At 38.1% G+C, this 20573-nt stretch overlaps 1 protein-coding gene across 3 annotated transcripts in view; it reads right to left on the bottom strand.

Moving 5' to 3' along the window:
• Positions 1-20573, bottom strand: part of ARHGAP21 (Rho GTPase activating protein 21) — a 108782-nt gene that overhangs the window by 55205 nt on the left and 33004 nt on the right. For all 3 annotated transcript variants that reach the window (XM_015617327.3, XM_015617326.3, XM_015617324.3), the window contains exons 3-4: positions 8540-8722; positions 2602-2626 (exon numbers count right to left, since the gene is read on the bottom strand). In XM_015617327.3, coding sequence (XP_015472813.1) covers positions 2602-2626; positions 8540-8722 — 208 coding nt within the window. The remainder of the gene's footprint in view (positions 1-2601; positions 2627-8539; positions 8723-20573) is intronic.

Raw genomic sequence — 20573 nt, 5'->3', positions numbered from 1 at the left:
TAAGTGCCTCTACTCGTCCACTGTGGCACCCTGGCCCCTCCTGTGAGATATCCCACCCACCCACCTGTGTGAGCATGCAGGGGCTTCAGTGAGCTCCTGAAAAAGGCGTGGGAGCTCCATGCTACAGCCCTGTAGGCTCACTCTCGTTCACGGGCATACAGCTGAGGTGGTCCCCTTCTGTCCCTGTGTTCACCATGAGGTGTCTCCTGGCCACAGCATCTTAATTCCTTTGTCTGACAACCCAATCTTGCTTTTAGGCCATTATCTCCCTCTAGCGTCATTCCTAGTTAAGAGGTCTAAAGAGGACGAATTTGCATTACACCTTCCATTATCAAGGTTTTGAAACCTTACTGCTTATCAAAATGAAGATTAATGCAAGCCAGGAGGAACTTGATCTAACTATATACTAAAATTCTATACCAAAACCTAAAATATATAAAAATATTTCTTTCACTGTTAGAATACATCAAACAGGGTACATGCTTTTATCTTCTGCCCTCTAGACTTAATTAGGTGCTCTGATCCTTTGGAAAAAATATTCAAGTGCTCTCAGTGAAGCGTAATAGCAATAGAGATGCTTTTATCTACACTCACCTAATCAAATATATAAATGCTGAATTTGATATGAAACCCTAATTTTTAACTCGTAAGCTTAATCTATGACTAGGGCAAAACATAAAAGGCAGGCAATTATAAATTTTCAGTGAAAAGTGATACAAAAAAAGACTTCTGCACTGTCACATACTGCTTCACAAAAACAAAACGCTTGGATCCCCTTAGCTTAGTCTTTCAGAGAGGAAAGAACAAGCGAATTAAGTGAATTATCATGTGCAAACGTCAAAAGAAAAGCGTTTCTCAATAGGGTGTTTCCATTTCGGCTTCACAGCGGCCGGTTTCCCAATGTGGCTGCAATACACGGAGCCGCCAGCAGGTGGCTCCAGCGCCCGGCCCCGAACGCGCCGCTCGCCCCGGCGCGGCTCCAGCGGGGCGCTCAGCAATGCCTGCGATAACCCGGCACAGGACTTCGGCCCTCCTGCTGCTGCTCACCCTACACCGCTCCTGACATGCAAAATGAGACCTGCCTCTTTCCTCATTTCCTCCTCACCAGCTGCCTGCCTCCCCTGATTTGGGAACAGGAACGACCTGCAGCAATGTAAATGCAGATTCATCCCCCCTATGCCCCCGAGGATCATGTCAAACACTGGAGAACAGTGTCTAACACACTTTGCCCCATTTTGCTGGTTTTAAACGTTTAATACACAAAATTGGCAGGTTAAGTTTCCCAAACATCTACATCCTCTGCCTCACAGTTTTTTCTTCTCTTTCCAGGGGAACAAGACCAACCTTCCCTCCTTTAGGAGAATGCTGTTAACTTTCAGGGCGTTTATGGTCTCTGATCTGTATTTCAATATTTTACTGTGCTATAAATAAGCAGTAGTTGAGCTATGATTCACGAGTTTAGAAGCTACACAAAAATTTCCAGAAAGTAATCTTGTTCCCACCTTCACAGGTCTCATGGTGAACCAAATAAGTATTTTTTCACTGCTGCTTTTCTACTGAAAAATAGGTAACATTTTAGATAAACAGACCTACATTACATTTTTAGCTGCCCAAGTTCTCCCTGTGAGAACAAGACCACCACAGAACTTTTTTCTCTAGATCACAAGTGGTGTCTTCCATACTGGTTTGGCACAGATCAACTCCCTTCCCTTCCTTGCATTTCATCTTGTATGTCAAAACAGATAAAGGATCCTTCAAGTTTTGGGGAGTGACAAGAAGTAGGAAGATATCAACTTTCCGCTGTTTAACACACACGTGATGACAGCCGAGTAAAACTAGGAGGATGAAATGGATGAATCCACCTGCTTCCAAGAGAAAAGTAAGAAAGTTCAAATAAATTCATATTTCCCAGAACGCTTCTACTGCATCACAGCTACACAAAATAAATGGAAACAAGAGTTCAGACATGTTCTTTGTCTTCCAACTAAAGGAGGTATTTTAAAGGTACACGGAAAGGAGGTGCCAGGCTTTGCTACAAAGGAGAAGCCAGCCCAGGAGCAGCACTCAGCCCACGCTGTCCCCAGCCAGCTGCACTGCCCTGGCACGCAGAGCACCAGGGGAACCCTGCACAGGGCACTCAGTGCACATAACCCCACGGGCCCTGGACCTCACCATCATGGCAGGCTGGGGAAACAAAGTGGGACTGGGTTCCCAATCTGAAAACCAGCTTCCTTAAATCAACATGTTTTTCACTCTTTCAAGGCAACAGTAAGATATCAGCAAAAATGAAGCATGAATGAGAAAATAGCTAAATATCAAAAAGGAACTTCAATTAACTAGGATGGAGATTAAGCACAAATTTGTAAAAAATAAGGTCATGTGTGAATTAAGAAAGCAGACAAAGGCAATGTGAGAGGGAGAAAGCTATGAAAATGGAAGGGAACTGACTGGCATAACCTAGAATTAAGTAAGTGATCAATGAGCTTGATGCTCACTCTGAAGTGATTTTAAATTTCAAGTTCTAAGGCAGCAATTCATGTCTATTACACAGCTGAAGCATTCAATAGACTGGATCTATAAGAGAGTAAAAACAAGACATACCTTGTCTATTCCCATTCTCTTCATCCTAAAGAGGAAGAAAGAGTGCATATTAAAAATTCAGTAAATGGAAAAAATGCATAGGCATCTCTAAGATACAAAGACTTGAAGTCAACTGGTAAGGTTAAGTCTGTATTTTGGTACCTCCTATTTTCTCCACAGCTCTTCAACTTAAGAGAATTAAGGCTTTTATTCTGAGAATGTAGAGTAAAATAGCTATTTCAAAAACAACTAAGCACAATCCTATGAAACATTCCCACAGAAACAGTATGAACAGGGTTATGTGAAAACAAATGTACCAAACCCCAGGACATAACTACCATGGAGCCTCACACTGCACTGTGTATTGTTGCAAGCACATTTCACCCTGAAAGCCAGGCAGGAAAGGTTACACTTTAATCACCTCACAATTCAAAGCTACATATGCAAGAGATAGAAAATATTTTGTAAGCAATGTCTGAATATGGTCCCTGAAATTTGAATCAAGTTTGTTTTGCTTTCAGTACTACTACTGCTGCAGGAAAATATGTACCCCTAACACAGTTCATTAACAACCTTGAAGAGTCTCCCGCAAATCACACAACAAAGTACTAGGGGGAAATGCATGCTTACACTAAAAAAAAATATATTATTTATTTTACTTTCTTGTCAATATTTTGGTATGAAGATCAAGGTTAACCTTGTCTACAAAGTTCTAAGAACCAAAATTATCTTACTAGGAAAATACTGGCTTGCTTTCTAAACAGTAGCCTTCCTAGAGTAAAAAATACTAAATCAAATACAATTTCTGAGACTAATAGGTAGTATTTGAAAAATATTTCTAACTATTCTCCTCAGCAAATTAGACCAGTGTTGTCCTGAAGGAAAGAAGGAGCAATGAAATAACCACAGAAATAATTTTCACATGGCTATTTCCTCCTACTTTTAAATGGACTAACTCAAAATTTCTAGGTATTTTGTATTTAAAGGAAAATCACTATGTCTTTCAAATTAAATAAGCTTATAGTAACTAACTACACAATGACCTGAGTAATCCATTCAAGAGAGAAAGACTTGAAGAAAGAGAGGAAGTAAGGCCCACATATGAACCCTATAATGGTAACAAAGAGACAAGTCTGTCCTAGCAGCAAGAAACTTCTTAAAAGGCATACAGATATTCTGCTGGAGCTTTGAAAGATATTAGAGAAAGATAACTTCAAGGAACAAAGAACTAAGGAATAAAAGTACTCCCCCAAACCCAAAATACAAAACAAAATCTAGCATATATTCTACTTTTAAAAAGCCATGATAATTGTCATTGCTGCCCAAACAGCGTATCTCTATGTTGGTCAGTCCTGTCTTGCTCTATACTTTGAATAAATGGCACACTAGAAGCTCGAGTAAGTACAATGATTGCTTACTCCTGAAGCCCTCTAACAGTCAGTTGGTTTTGAACTACAGTCAGCAGCTCGGAATTAGACACTGGTAATTTTTGCATGTTTTGAGTTGTGGCCCTATCTGTCAAGTGAAAAAACATCTTTAGGACTTGAAACACTAGAACTCAAAGTCTGAAAAATCTGGGTTACACATATGGGAGGCTATTTGGTTTGATATATAACAAACTATATAACAAACATTTTTGAATGGAAAATTTAGCTAATGCAGAAATATCATAATTTATGAAATACTGCAGTGGTTTTTTTCTGTTTTGTCACTGGTCATGCTAAGTTCTGTTACCAGAGACAGCTGCAAAACATTAGCTTTTCATGGTATCAAACCAATGAGGTCAGGCTTTGAAAAATGGAATGAATGCTTTGTAACACAAGTGTTTTGAAACCAGATTTCCCTCCTACATTCACCCCTTACACATGGCAAGATGTCAGTATATGCTGCATCCATACCTGAAGAGAAAATTTTAACACTTGCTTCTCAGACAAATAAACTTGGAAGAACAAATGTCACATGCAAAAACAGTGTGCTTCTAACAAATCCTAATAAACACCTGGTGTTAAAGGCATTATGCAACACTTGCTTTTTGCAATGCTAGCTTACAAAATCTTTCACACATTCCTTATTCACTTTTTTAAGGGAAAGGAGGCATGGGAAGCAAGCACAATACCTAAATGGGTTATTTCTGAATGTGCAGCTTGCCCCAGTTTGGTGTGCGTCCCCACAAAAGCACAGTCAAGGACTTCTGCCAAAATGAAATGTGTCAAACCACATCCTCAATTTCCAAGGTCATCCTTCACATAGGGCTGTCCCTTCCAAGAGAGTGACCAGACAACAATTTTTTCCATAACCTATCACAGTGTTTTAAGTTAGTTAATTAAGGCCAATTATAATGAGAGACCCTTGATTTGTACTAAATATGTTTTATGCAGGAACCATGAAACGATAGTAGAATTTAACAAAATACCCTGAATTTGACGTAGACCTGCACTAACTACATACATATGGAATGCTAAATGAATTAGATGTGAATATATTATATATATTTTATATAATAAAAATATTAATATTTTAAGTACAACATACTAGCATTCCATTTTAAAATATGCAAAGACACTTCCCTGAATTGATCATAACCAATCATTTTCACATGGAAAACAATGTCACAAAAAAAACAACTCTCAAACAAAAAACAAACTCAAACAAACAAAAAAAACCAACAAAAAAAACCCACAACCACAAAAATTCACCTGAAGTCCTGAAGTACTATTAGAAGTTTATATGTCAAGACAAGTATGTTTTGGGACTCAAAGCAGTCAGCCAGGTCTTGGAGGCAGACCTGCCTAGATCTCCTTCCTTGCAGCGAGTTCTTAAGGACAATAAACAAAAAAGGCTTTCCAACTGAACAAAAGTTTTATTAGACTAACTAGAATGCTGAACTCCTCAAAATCTGAAACACACTTAAACAGAGTACAGGTTCTCATATGTTTTATAAAGTAATGACCACTCTTCTCCACTCAATTCATCCTCTGGCATGCAGTTCTTTGCTTCCAAGAAAATTCACCTGAGTGTCTTTCCAAGCAGCAGCATCCTCCAGCATACAGAAAGCTTATCTTCCAATTCCCATGGAATATGCAGCTGTGGTGTGATCTTTACCACACCCTGCAGGCTAAGAATATTACCTTCTATGTCCCAGAGATGCCACTGTTCCCCCTTGTGAAGAATCTTGTCCTCCTCTTCCCAGAGGATTCCACCTGACCCATTAACAAACTTTCAAACACACAAAACCAAGCAACGGGAGCAGAACTTTGAATGGACACATTTTCACCAGTATTTCTAAACTGGAACCTACAGCAGGTATTAAAAAAATCAAAAACATATATATACAAAGAATGTGAAAAGACTGCTCAAAGGAAAGCACTTTTCGATATTTTTCATTCTCTTCACTACCTTTACTAGTTTATGTTGATTTGTAGCAAAATTTAAGAGATCATACGGCAAGCTTACAGAGGATGGGGTGGGGGGAAGGGGGAAAATTAAAACCCAATAAAATTGAAGGATCTAGAATGCTTTTTACCCTGGGGTAAACAATAGAGACTCTGACCTAAAGGGAAAGCAACAGCATCACACTGACATTTGTGGTAAGAAAGGCTGTGGCTCTGAGAAACAGGCCAAGGATTGAGTGACTCCAGCTGTTATGTCAAGGGCATCTTCAACATCCAGCTGTTATCTGTCTTACATCAGCAGTGGATGCATCCTCAAGTGTGAAGGAGGGACAAGGCTACTACAAGATTTAAAAAAAACTCAGAAAACCAAATCATATTAATCATTATTATACTTCCTTTGAGGAGTACAAAATGAAACATCTGCGATTTCTGAGACACTTATAATTTGGATCAATGAGGAAAGAGAGAGGAATGACACTTGAGCTTACAATCAATGACAGAGACTGTAATTAGCTGGTAGGTAACCTTATCTGATGGAATATCCTATTGAACAGCTAAGAAATCAGATTTGCCTCACACTAGGATCAGGCTGACAATAGGTGAGTTTCATTCTTTTATACTATAACTTAGGTACATAGATTTCTAACAAGAGCCATCTTATGAAGACTCGTAAGTAATCATTTGAAAGATCTGTGGTTTTTTTTGCTTCACTTCATGGACATTGAAAGGAAGAAAACAGAATATAACCATTCAGGTTAATTAATATAACAGTTCAGGTTAATATAACTGTTCAGGACAAGGGCTCTGTCCAAATGAATCTTACCATCTTTATTTGAAACTGAATCCACAAATAAAGGTATTAGAGTATCCAATCACATCATTACTTCCTTCTCAAAATCAGACAAATAGGAATGAATGAAACAGAAGCTAATGTGTCAGAGAACGAACAGAAAAAAACTGAGAAGCATGAAGATCTGTCTTGCAGAAAAAGAGGGAGTTAAGAGCTTCAAGGCAAGTCTTGAGATTTACAGGTGTTGGGCTCACTACGAACTGCTTAGGTCTCTCAGAAAACATAGATATGAACAACAGAGGAAGGTCTGACACTTCTTTTTTTGTAATGCCCTTCCCTTGTGCCTGTCTCCTTTTGCATGTGAAAAACATATTGACTCCTCAGAGACATCTAGTGATGGCTTTCTTCCAGAACATATCCAGTCACTTCTTAGTTAAGGAGGCTAATCCTGCTCCTGTTGTTTATTTTCACCCTCAGCACGAATAGGGGCTCTTGTTGAGAGACGCTAACAAGTGCGTGTCAGTTGTTGTGCCCAAAGCTAAGGCTTCCCCACCCTCCTTCCTCTGTTTCACACTGAATTCAACCAGAGACTGCTATTACCTGTGCTCAACAACAGAAATGTTGGGATCACCTGATACTGCTAATAGTTTCACTTCCATGTAACTTCAGTCACTCCTTGTCAAGGACAAAGTTTGGGCATTCAAGTGAAGGCTGAATAGCTGCAGTAAACTGGAAAAATGTGCCAACTTTCTTCTGCAAAGCTTTTTCTATTTCAAAAGAAATCTTACAGCCACCAAGGCAGACAACTTTACTGAAAGACACCTGCAGAGATACATGAGTCAATTAACTTCATGCTCTTTCCAGAAAGCTTCAATACCCATTACCCAGCCTGGTAAGAATTTATTCTTCTTCCTAACTGGGAAAGCAAAAGCAAAGCTGAGGGGTAGCATTGCTCATGAAAACTATTACACTTGATGCCTTTAAAATGAGCAAATGTTATTTGAACTCTGAACACCCTCTCTCAATTTCCAAATTCCTCTCATTATTAAATGCACTTTTTCTCAATACCCCATATTACAGGAACTTTGAAAAGCTTCAGTCACAAAAGAGTACACACTTTGAGCAAAGAAGACCAATTAGCTACTTAACATTAAGGTATTTTTGCTTTAAATTAAAAATTATGTACTTTCTTAAATACTTTAATGTAGGTCTGCATATATCTTGTATGTATTTGTCTCTTGACTAACAGAGAACTCTTCAGATCTAAGCAGATCCTCTCTTCAGCAGAAAGAATGTAACAGAGAAACACAATTTGTTTAATGTACACTATGTTTAGGCTACTCAGTTAGAAACTAAGGCAAACATTCTTCATCTCTTAATGTGACAGTGTGAAAAACTTCAGCTGAGGAGGGGACAACAGCAACGAAACCCAAACTTCATACCCTTCAAGTCTACACTTCAGAAGAGGTACAGACTAATTAATGATGCTGGTTTTGGGTAATAGAAGAATCTGTACAGAGAAATGCTTTTCTGTTCTGCAGTAACCGCTGTTCTCACCCATGATACAAGTATTTTTAACTGACGTACTCAGTCAATTCCATCTTGTTGGAACAGATCAGCAAACAGCTATTAAACAATGCCATGAGCATTACAAGGGATCTTCCATCTGGAAGTAAGATGGACAAATCCAGCTTACTTGAAATTAAATATGTTTATAGATCTTTCACCCTAAAAGGTACAGCCTTATATAAAGTACTTTATTGTTATTTCCACTTACTTTAAAAGAAAACTGAACTGCAGATTCCGGAGGGTAGACTATGAAGTGTCTTAAGGTGAAGCCAAAACCCTGAGATGTCCTCCTTAGCACAACAGTTTTAGGACCAGGCCAAGAGAAAGTTTCTTCCTCCTCCGATGGTGATATAGCTTCACTCTGCTCTTTTCCATCTTTATTTTTTGATGTCTAAAATAGAAGAACATATGCAGAGGAGTTTTTATTTGGATTATTGAGAAATAAAAAGAAAACAAGAATAAGAATTCCTATACACTTGAAAATAGAATTTCTCCCCCCATAACCAAATGAGCTTGATGATCACTAGTATTTTCAAAGGTGTACACTAAAGCAGCACCCCTTACACCACTGACATCTGGTCATATTGCACACAGAATAACATTTAAATTTTAAATGAGGTTAGATATTAAAAACATCAGTAACAATGAAAGACTTGAAGGAACCGCAAAAAATGCATCCTGCTTGCATGTTTCATTTGCCTTCTATTTAGAAATAGACATGTGACTTCTGGGACCCCATTTCTGCCTGTATGTATCTCACATACACAAGTACAAAACAAAGTTCTCCTTCCCACACAATTGGGATGATTTCCCCACACAGGGATGATTTTCTTCACTAGTATATCCTCAATTAATACAAGTAAAACAGATCATGCAATTGGTTAGACTTCTCCAGTAAGACATTTTCCTCTAGTCCTATCTGTGACTTCACCTTTGCTTTTGCACCCTTAGCTATTTTCTCTGAACATTTCAGTATGCAAATTCTAAACACAAAAGTAAAAAAAAAAATCTCCTTTCCTTTTACAGTCCAACTGCAATCCTTCCTCTTGTGCAGAAATAAGCAGTCTTGGGTGGGTTTTTTCTTATGGGTAATTTTATACACCTATGACTCAAGCAACATATTAAAATATTTACTTTCTCAGCCTTACATAAAATCTTCCATTTCAACTTTCAAAATGAGTGCCACACCAGCACTAAAACACAGGAGACACAAAGAAGGCATGCAAAATCCTATGACCCTTCTCTAAAGATTCTAGTTCAACGATGCGTGAAACAAATTTAGATACCAGAGCCTATAGCCTATTCAAAGGGTATTCAAACAGAAATAATAGTCTTCTTGTCCTCCAGTAGCTCTGCTGCTGTGGCTCAGCAACTGGCTGATCCGTGTCAGAATTTACTGCTTGGTTTTCTCCCTGTCCTATTCCAAAATAATCTCTTTTGCTTCAGTCTTAGAGCTAGAATCTCGAAATGCAGTGCTAGTTGGCAAGGTGGGCTCAGCCAACTCCAACCAACATCTACAGAGAAGACTGAGCATTTCCACTCTAACCACAGCGAGAGCAACACATATTACTACAAGGAAAATATTGCAGTTCCTTGGTGAGAGTTAATCCAACAGAAAAACATTTTGCATTCAGGTATGTAAACCACAACACATTTGTCCACAGATGCTACAGTTTATCCTCAGAAACCCTCATCTTGCTTGTCCAACAGGGAGAACCAGAAAATACTAGCAAGTGCTCTAAAGAACAGCCTCCCTACCTCCAACAACCCTGTTTTCAGCAAGAAAAAAAACATACAAACAGACACTACAGCCAAGCCAAGAAATGGAGCTGCTTCAGGAACAAGAAAATATGGAGAATCCAGAGCAGGCTGACAGCCTGCTCTTCCAAACAACCTGGAAGAATTAACAGCAGATTTTGGAAAGAACAGTTATAAGTATCAAGGACTATATCTCAGCCTAGTCTGTCCTCATTTATCATCCTCATTCATATTTTCAAGTGTTAGTGTGAAACTGAGAAGTCTCTACAATTAGATGACTAATAAACGAAAAATGAGTGAGCACTGCGAACTGCCAAGATGAGAGGCTTGAGTTTGAAGTTCAAACAATGCAAAGATTAGGGTAAAATTTACATAATCCTTTAGCCTAAGGATGGAGTTTGTTATTGAGGTGTTCTTAACCACTCTGTTCAGCTTCTGAACACAAGAGCATTTTATCAGTTCTGCACAAATAAATGTCGCTTTTCAGGCTTTCAATCTCAGGACACAAGCAGAAACTGGAGCCAGTAAGAACATTTTGATCCTAGTAAACTGGCAAAAGAAATTGCTCCTAGTAAAAAAAAATATCACTGGCCTCTAAAAAATTACAGTGATTTCCTCCATCAAGTGACTCACAGCAACCCATCTATTTAAAATTCCCTTGAAATCTTTTGTTTCTCCTCTCAGATTTTTATATGCAAGGCATGATACAAAGTTTCAAATGATGCAACAAACACAGATATTGAAAAATGTTCATAAGCAAATACCCATAGTTGGAAATAGGTAAACAGCAGGTTTAAATGTAGCACTGAAAAAATATAAGTCTTCAATATACTTCCATCTCTTTTCTAACAAAAACCTCCTTAATTAGCCAAAGGGTAATTTTAGTATGTATAACAACTGATGACTATAATTTACATACAGAAGTACTGTAACCTCAGTTAAAAATAGAACCATACAGAGAACTTAAGTAGCTTTTAGAAACGGGAGTTTCAGCATGTCAGTGTAGCAAAAGAACCTCTAATTTCCTTGTAATTTAAACTTTTCACATTCACAGGTTACTGAACTGTAAGTTACTCATGAACCCACAGCCAAATAATTGTTTCTTGAAAGAACACGTCAAAAGGGAAAGGTGGCCATCATGCCAACCTTGGATCCTCTGCAAGGCCTGTCAACAGGGTAACAGAAAAAGCCAGTATCAGTAATAAATGTGAGACAGCAACTCTCAGCCACCACTATGAACAAGCAAGAATCTGATTTATAAAGAGTCAACATCGGTTGAGTAACCCTGTGACACTTCCAACCACAGCACACACATCAGAATATCCCTTGCCAGAAAAAGCTTTAAAAAGGAACAAGAAAAGTTCTCAAAAACATAAACAGAACAAGGGTGCAAGAGAGCAAGCAAGAAACAGATGATGCTTAGCACAAGGTGTTTAGGCAAGTACACACTACTGAAGGCGAAGTCCCTACAGGGTTTTCCTTGCAAATCAAGTATCAAGTTACAAATACATAAGTATCTCATATCCATAAGGGAATCTGTCTTTTGGGTAGAGTCCTTTTCATTCATTACAAGAGATGAAACATGAATGCTTCACTTTTATATAAGATCTAATAAAGCAAAGATTATTGTGCCATAGTCCTTCCTGAAGATGTGTCTGTTTATTTCTCTATAGACTCAGTCCTCAAAATCAAAGTCAGAATGCATACAATTGAGTTCAAGGACTGAAGAACCCCAGGCTACTAAAAATGATTCAAGCATCATTTCCCTGGGGAATTTTTCATACAAGGTTCCTGCACAAAGTACCTCAAAGCATCATTTCCTGCTCTATGCAATTGCAAGGACATACAACAGATGCTTAAGTGCACTGTAAAATGCATACCTTGTTTTTAATATTGTATTTAACCCTTCTTTCTGAGCAATGAAAGCACCCAAGAAAAATCAGATGGCACTATATAAAACTACATGAATCACTAACAGCTTAACATGCAGTAACAGAATAATGAAAAATCAGTCAGTAGCATTGTTTGTAAATAATATTATTTCCAATTTAAAGTAGCCTGAAAGCAATAGCTTCCCCTTGTATCAGCCTAAAATAGCAACTAAAAAAGTGAACATATCCAGACTTCATGCTCTCTAAAGCCCCTCTAATTTTTAATCTTCTGATCAATTTACAGACCTGTACTGTACAAGCTGAAAATCGTTACATGACAGTTGTAGGCAATTGCAAGCAAAACTATAAATAAAGACTAGCCATCTTGACTATCTATAGGTATGGTCTAAGTTCTGAACACTGTCCTCATAGGTGAAAAATTGTGAACACGAGAAATTTGATATATTCTACTATCTGTTCTGGAAAAATCATTCAACCCATTTTAAAGTTGGTATGAGCTTTCAATTTCTATCTAAATCAATTTCTAAATCAATTTCTATCTTTATTTTGTGTTCAGTACCCAAATTAAAATTATTTTGAAATAAGTGAGGCATGAGACTGGCATCCGGATTTGCTATCTTTTTAAACTATTTTGGTCCATGTGTTTTTAACATACAGAACGCTTCACAATTAAATTATGTAAATAAAAGTCTCACTGTAGATGTGTTTCCCACACTACTTTTTTCAGAGCCTACATCTGTATTTAAAAAACAAAACTAAAACAACCAAACAAACCCCAAGTCCCAAACCAACCAACCACCCCCACCACCAGACCATCCAGGGGACTTTTCTCTCAGTACCTCAGTCACAACAAGGAGAAAACCTGTGCCAAGCAGCACCTGCTTCAGCTGCACTTAGCAAATGTTCAACTTTTAGTTCATCTACCAATAAAAGTGATACCTGATATGGCAGTTCAGCTAGACAGATATATGCTGATTAGAAAATGGATTGATGTTACCTATTTTTACTGATTCAACAGCTATCGTGTGATTTTTAGGGCTTTTCAGTAACTACTGACATAAGCCAAAGCAAAAAAACATAGTTATTAATCCCTAAAATCTTTCTGAGACACTAACAGGATATTCCAAATGCTCTAATAATAGCTGGACTCACTTGAAAACAGGGAAATTTCTCTTACAGGGTCATCTGCTTTCCCCAGTTTTAGTACCCAGTCACAATCCCTTAGTAACTGCCCTGTTAAATATCTGCTATTGCAGAGAAAAAAGGCTTTTCTGGAACAGTCTGGCCTTATTTTAATGTAACAATGAAACAGGCTCTTTAAAAAGCTAACAAAGTAGAAATAAAAGGTCTTTTCTGGCTAAGACTACAGAATGTGTAGAAAAAAACCTGCCTATAAGGCAGCCATATAAAGGATTATACAACCTTTTCTGAGATACGTTATCCTCATCTCATTTGCATCACATGAAGGCATATCCAGCATACAAAGACAGACAATATTTTATCTTAGTAGCACCTGAGAAGAAGGATCACTCACACAAGGTGTTAATTGACTCTCTTTCAGTTCTCAAGCTAATAAACCAAAATTTCAAGGGAAATGGGGTACATTTATAAAGCCAAATACCATGACCACATACTGAAACAGTCTAAAGATGCAGTGAGGTAATTTCTAATGTGCCTTTAGATCAAAATGGAATGCACAAACAGCATCTTATACAGAAGTTATTCCCAGCTGAAGAAAAATAATTACTGACACAACAGTGACATTTTAAGTAAATACATCTTCCAAGTATTCAGAACACAGCCTTCCTCTCAAAACAAATAAATTAGTTCCATCACTTTAAGCCTCAGTATATACATTCATTTCTTACTGAAAAAATTCACTGCAAAGAGACCATCAGGAAAACTGGAACACAGAAAACCCCAAACCCAAATATTTTTAGGCCTCTGTGTCCAATTCTCACTTGTCCAAACTTCTGATTTTTACGTTTACCAAAACTTGTAATCTTACCCTGAATAGGTAGGATGTTGACAGAGACAGAAATTCAGGCAGGAAATACAACTTGTCAGTAAAGTATATATAGTGATAGTGTCCTTCCCTCAAAGAAGCATTTCATCATTTTCTGTCCTTGAAAGATGGCTACAGTGTGTAATCAACAATATTCTCTAAATCCACATGGATGATCAGAAATCAGTCTGCCAAACTGGTGAGATATGAGGAAATCTATAAAAATCCTCAATTTAAGACTGCAAATGGTAACTGACACCATAAAAAAGGGCATCTAGAATTTGTAGAAAGCAAGAGAGAAAAAAAAAAAAAAAAAAACCAAAAAAAAGCAACAAAAAAAAACACCAACTGAATATTTAACAGCTGTACATGCTAGACTTGTTAAAAAACTCTCAGCTGAATTCCAAAGATGCATGCAGCAGTGCATGCATAATACCAAAGTTGTCCCTTCTTTACTAACATCAAAATTAGCGTGCACAGTTAATTAACAAATATCCCAAATGTTTCAGTATTTTTAGTGTCAAATTGGAGCATTCATTTTCGCATGCTACTCCAGTATCACACATCACATTAAACAAGCTACAAGGTTAAAAAAAATTTGTTTAATTTAATAAACAATAATTAACTGTTCCTACTTACATGCTCTACCTACTTCAATCCAAAAGTACATCCTTTTTCTTGTCTACCTTTTAGAAATACAAACATTACTTGGACATGGCTGAATATAATTAACACATGTCAAAGTGAACTTTGCCAAACAGAAATAAATCACTCTAAATTAAAAATGTTTCCCTCTATACAATAATGAGCTGAACTCTCAAATGCAATACAGATTCACAACATAATATACTCAACCTAAGAGTATCAACATATGTTTATGTGATTGCTGACATTTACTGTGTGCTGATATTAGTTCACTCCACTGAGAAAGCCTTTATCTACAGAGTGACACTGTAAGAGGGTTCCCCAAACAGAAAAATCAGACAGTTTGAGATGTACTGAAGCACAGAAGAGTTTCCTACCCCAGAACGTATCTGAGGATTCCTCTTTACAGAATGGGCCACAGGGAAATGGATCCCACTCAACAGATCTCTGACTGGTGGCAAGACCCTCGGAGCATGAGACAGAAGGTGTCTGTCTCCATCCTGGCCACTTCACTGCCATATATTTAAGAAAGCTGCAAGAAGGACTTGTTTGCTCAGTGCTTGTAACTGCTGAGCCTGTTTTCAGTAGTTACCAAGAGGAGCCTGCCTTGTCATGAAGCACCTGAAACTGGAAATGCAGATGTAAACAAACCCTCAAAGCTCTAAAGATCAAACAGCTACAGAACCACATTCACCACAAGACAAGATGTGGAAATAAACACAGCCTGAGTCCACACACATAAAACCATCAGTAGATAGCATTAACAGAGACAGATAAAGCTGGTCTAGTCAGAGCCCTCACTCTGGGGTCACTGCAGTCTGATTTTGGAACTGGGGGCACAGATCTTCTTCCATGTACAGCTCTTTGTGAAGTGCAGGGGGGAGGGGGGGAAAAAAATAAAAGAGTTTCCAGAGGAAGACTTCAACTCCCAAATCCAGGGAAAGCGTAAGCACTCAGAATCACCAGGGTCCCAATTCATCTCTTATCAGGCAAGTGTAATGTATGCATGAAGCACAAGAAATTTGCTGAGACACCCCAATACTAAAATTTCTCTTGTATTGCAGCAGTTATTATATTATTAAAATAATGTAACAGTTATTATATTATTAAAATTGCGTTCGTGGGATGCACTAACTGGAAGGGGTAATAGAGGTAAACAAACTGAAGAATTCAACTACCACTAGAAAAAAATGCTAATTATTTATGACTACAAGTGGAGACTTTTACTACAATTAATAGTTCAATATCAAACAACAGGAAAACAAAAACAGATTATTAGTGATCACAGACTAAGGGGAAGACAGGCAATGCCATTCCTCCCGTTTGCTGCTCACCTGGGTTGAAACTAAAGGCAACTAAAAAGGCAATACACAACTACTCCCAGTGTATGAAGTAAGTGGGAAATCTGCGACCTTTCAAAACCAAAGCATCTGTGCCAGCATGGCAGATGGCTGAGAGGCACAGGGGAGGAAACAAAATTCTGTCAAGCACCATGCAGGCTACAGAGCTGGCTTGGGCTTGGAAGTAGGACAGAGGGATACATGTTTCTGTGCACTTTCTGTCTACTTCTGTACTACTAGTGTTGTAGTAAACACACTCATTCAAAGGAGAAACAGTATTTTCAAGATAAAGGAGTTCAGTTCTCATAAAGGTCAAGGCATACGCAGAAAACAAACAGTAAAAACCTCCATGTGTTCATGTTATTACACAGCTCAAACTTGCCTTACTGCACTCTGCTGCTCATGAAAGGCAGCTCTGTAAAGCAGTTGGTGCTCATGTCAGTCTCATCACTATTCCACAAGACCTAAAAAGCAAAGCTGAAGGCTATCTACAGCAAGGATGACGTCCAAGATGTCCCCTCCATGTGTCTGTTCAACTGAAAATTTTTCAGTTTACCTGGCTCTGGATTGAAAACAGTAACACCCCAAGTGGTTCTGCAAATTGAGTCTAGCTAGACATACCTGCTTGAAAGAAACCAGCTTTCAGCTTCCTGGGCCAGGTGAGATTCAGAAAGAGTTCTTCAAAGTAAAGAAAATTCCAACTTACTAAGTCTGCCTAGACTTAAAGTAACGTTTTTCTTTTTCTACACAGCACAAGTTCTGTTTTTTTCATACTGTAGTTCCAGTGGCTGGACCTTTTGAACAATGTTCTTAACTTCACCAAAACCAAGATCATGTCTGGTATGAACAGTGCTCCACCATTTTTTAAACAGGATTTCTCCACATGCAGCCCCTAACCCCCACAAACATGAACTAGCTCCTCAGATCTCCCTTTAAACTCTAGATACTACCAAGTTTACCATATTTCAGTTCATTAACCAATAACATGTTTATTTTAGTTTTTTACACGTATATATATTTGTATATATATTTACATCCAAAAAGTGTACTAATTGACCAAGACTCTTTGCAAAGCTAATTAAGTACACTTCAGATAGTAATTTATATCACCACAGAGCAAGAGCCCATTTCAAGCAACAGCACTAAGGCAAAGTAAAAAAGAATATAATAAACTTCATAGGATAGAGATGCAAACTATTTTCACAATGTGTGTTGTTTGCATCTTGAATTTTGTTACTCATAACAACAAACATGGAGTTCATAATATTAAATTTAGTCAGAAAAACATTAACAACAAAGAGAAATTGAGAGCTTCCTTGTTTTCTTATAGACTCATTAGCAAAAGCCTACCCTCTTAACAGCTACATCCTTAAACTGGAAAGAAAGGAAACATCTGCAGGGCTGGTAGCTAGCACAACAGCAAAATATCATGTGATCTTAATTTAGCCAAATTGAAAATTTTCCTTCTCTGCTTGTTCTGTCATTGCTTGTTAAGAATAGGAAATTCTCTGTCCTCACCTTACAGTGTAATCTGAAAATATCAGAGACAGGAGACAAGCAAAGCATGCTTCTGCTCCTCAGCATCGAAGAAATGTTTGAGGTTACTCTATGCAAGATAAAAGAATCTTCTCAGCAGTCTGACAGAAGTGGTAAGAGCACCTTGCATAGTCACCAGCTGTCAAGAGCTGCCTGACTTATACTGCCTCCTTCCTAAAACCATATGGAATTTTTTCAGATTCAAGACTATGAGCTGCCCCATGACCCACTCTGCTTCCTACAAACGGGGAAAGGACAATATGAAACACCACCTCCATCCCCAACTAAACTACTGCAAAAATAGGAATGAGTTTCAATCAAGTTTGTTCTCTTTTTGCTTTCTAGAATAACCCGGGCTTTATCAAACACACAACATACCAGATAGTTTCCACTACACTTCCACCATAGTATAACCACAAACGTATTTACATGTGAAATAGCTTTGCTGAAGCCTTCAAAAAAACCAAAGCCACCTCACAATGTAAAATCACCAAAATCACCTGCACAAACTCCGTTTCAGTAACCTGATGCTCCACACTTGAAACTATTACCAGCCCTGAAACTACCTACAGATTTCTCTCCCTTCATAGTGTTTTTCTCCACTGTAGACAGAGACTATGTCTTGAATCAAAAAATCATTTACTCTACCAGGGACACAGTTAATAGCTGACCAAACTACCCAAGAGAACAACCACTTTCACGCAGTTTCTTTGTCCCTACAGCAAATCTCTATGTTGACTAGGCTACATCAGGATGCAGCTACAATACTGAGTAATGGCTTTACTGCTTCTGGGCTGAGCAGTGGGACAATGCATCCTTATACCTGCTCTCTATTGAATGTAAGCATGAGGCTGACCTTCTCTTACTGAAAGTACTGAATTTTTCAACATAAACAATATGCTCATTCCTGTTCTAAAAACAAGAAAATGAGATCATTTAGAGACTAGACACATCACTTCATCTGCCTAAGTGCATCACTGTACCTGCTGGTAATTCAAGCTGTTAAGGCTTAAGCTCATTCAATACTGCACTACAGCAGCTCTACTGGGATTTTATTTCATGTATATCAGAAAAATCTCTTGACCTGCCCAAAGCCAAAGAGAAGCCTTTGGAAGATCAGGGATTTGATCCTTCAACGTCAAACCTCAACAGAAACCTTAAAAATGTGATTATTGCACATGGGTTGTTATTCTAGAATTTGACTCCGTTTGCACAAGACTTACCTAGACATATGGGGGTGTTTTAAGAAAAACTACATGGATCAAGGCTAAAAAACATCATAGGAATTTTAACACAGAGAACACGGTTCAAAACTCTCACACAGAAGACCAGTGTGTCAAGATTCTTTACCTCCCCACATACACAGCTTCACTACTCAAAAAATAACCTCTAAATAAATTTACATACAGCTTGAGATACTCACTGTTAAAGCTTTCTAATACAGTGACTTATTAATAAACTCCTGCAGACTCACCACTTATAAACAATCCTGATCCTGCATTTCAAGACATTTAATTTCAACATTCTATATAATGTGCAAATCAACATACTCTTATGTTTCAAAGGTCTAAACTTGGAAGTGAAAAGGCTCGTCCATTGCAAAGCAAAATAAAATAAAATTAGCATACACAGATGAAAAGCCACATATCCAAACACCCAAACTGAATTGTGACCAACCTCTAATTTGTAATCTATTGTGCATAACAGAGGAAAAAAAGCAGCATTTTCAGTGAGAAACTTCTTTTACAAACATACAATGCACAGGAAAATGCTTAAAGAAGGTGTGTGACATCATTAACCTGAAAAAAATATATCTTTATGCCCAGAGATGTCACCAAGAGGATAAAGAGGAGAAAGTTGTTCACAGGATTTTCAGTTTAACTGCAAATCCAAAAGCTTCTGAACGCTGACTTATGACAGGATCATACGTGACCTCCTTGTATTTCCTCACCATTTGCATTGCATATGTCAGTAAGAATGGTTGATATAGGTAAATAAATCTACACTTGTTTCTCTGTCTGGAGGCTGGAGCAGAAAGAGAGAAGAAATTATTTTAACACGAATCTATGTGCTTATTTAAGAACTATTTGTCTTTGCATGCCTATTATTGTGGCTCAAATTGCTCACAGTTGCCAAGTTATTTCCCTGTACTTCTGGACATTACAAAATGTTTCTCCAGCAACGTGAATTTCCACAATGAGTTAAGTCACCAGCTGTTTCATGAAATGATTTTACACTTTTTGCTTAAACTGAAAACAGCACACCCTGCACTGCTTCCAAGACAGATTTTTATCATATTGCCTCCCTCCCTCTCTGAGGCAGCAGATGAACAGAAGTAAGAGCACAGTACGATAACAAATATCACATTTCAAAATCATTATCAGCTTCAAATATCTCAGAAGAAATACAGACACCTTTGTTATTTCATCCTCCAAGTGACACACTTGGAAAACTGAAAAGCATTTTTAATGTCAATTGAGATTCTCTGGAGGAGGAGAAATAGCTGCAGTGCAGCAGCTGCTGCAGTACTGCTGCGTTCTGGGGCTCGAATGATGGTGATACGAGAGCCGGGCTTGCACCACAACATTGCATTCTCACACGCTGCCTGCAATAATGAACTCCAGCTAAAAGAACAGAAATCAGACACCTTTCCTGCTAGGTCACCACATAACAACAAATCTTCAGGTATAACAAAATAGTCTTTGATAAGAAGGTTTCTCCAAGACCAACAACTGCAATGATGAGGCCCACCCTATGCAGTGAAATTTGAACAACTGCAAGTTTACAGAGCTTGCAAAATACTTACCCCTGGCTGAAAACTCCAAGATTTAAGTAGTTACATGGCTGAAAGAACATTATCATTATTTTTAGAGGCTAGAGTACAGCAATAAGATTAAAAAAAACCTGATGCAGTTCATCAAAGAACTAGTGAAAGCAGGACATGAGAAGATCTGATCTGCTCCCCTTAAACTAACTGCTCAATCAAACAAACTGAGAAGTCTGCTCAGAGCACAGAGCTGACCTATGCTCTATGCTGGTAAGACAACCTACACTCAATTTGTGGTC

This window comes from Parus major, chromosome 2 (genome assembly GCF_001522545.3).
Source record: "Parus major isolate Abel chromosome 2, Parus_major1.1, whole genome shotgun sequence".
In the NCBI taxonomy this organism is placed as follows: Eukaryota; Metazoa; Chordata; class Aves; order Passeriformes; family Paridae; genus Parus; species Parus major.
The sequence above is the reverse complement of the archived record's forward strand: the minus strand, read 5'-3'. Positions and strand labels throughout refer to the sequence as shown.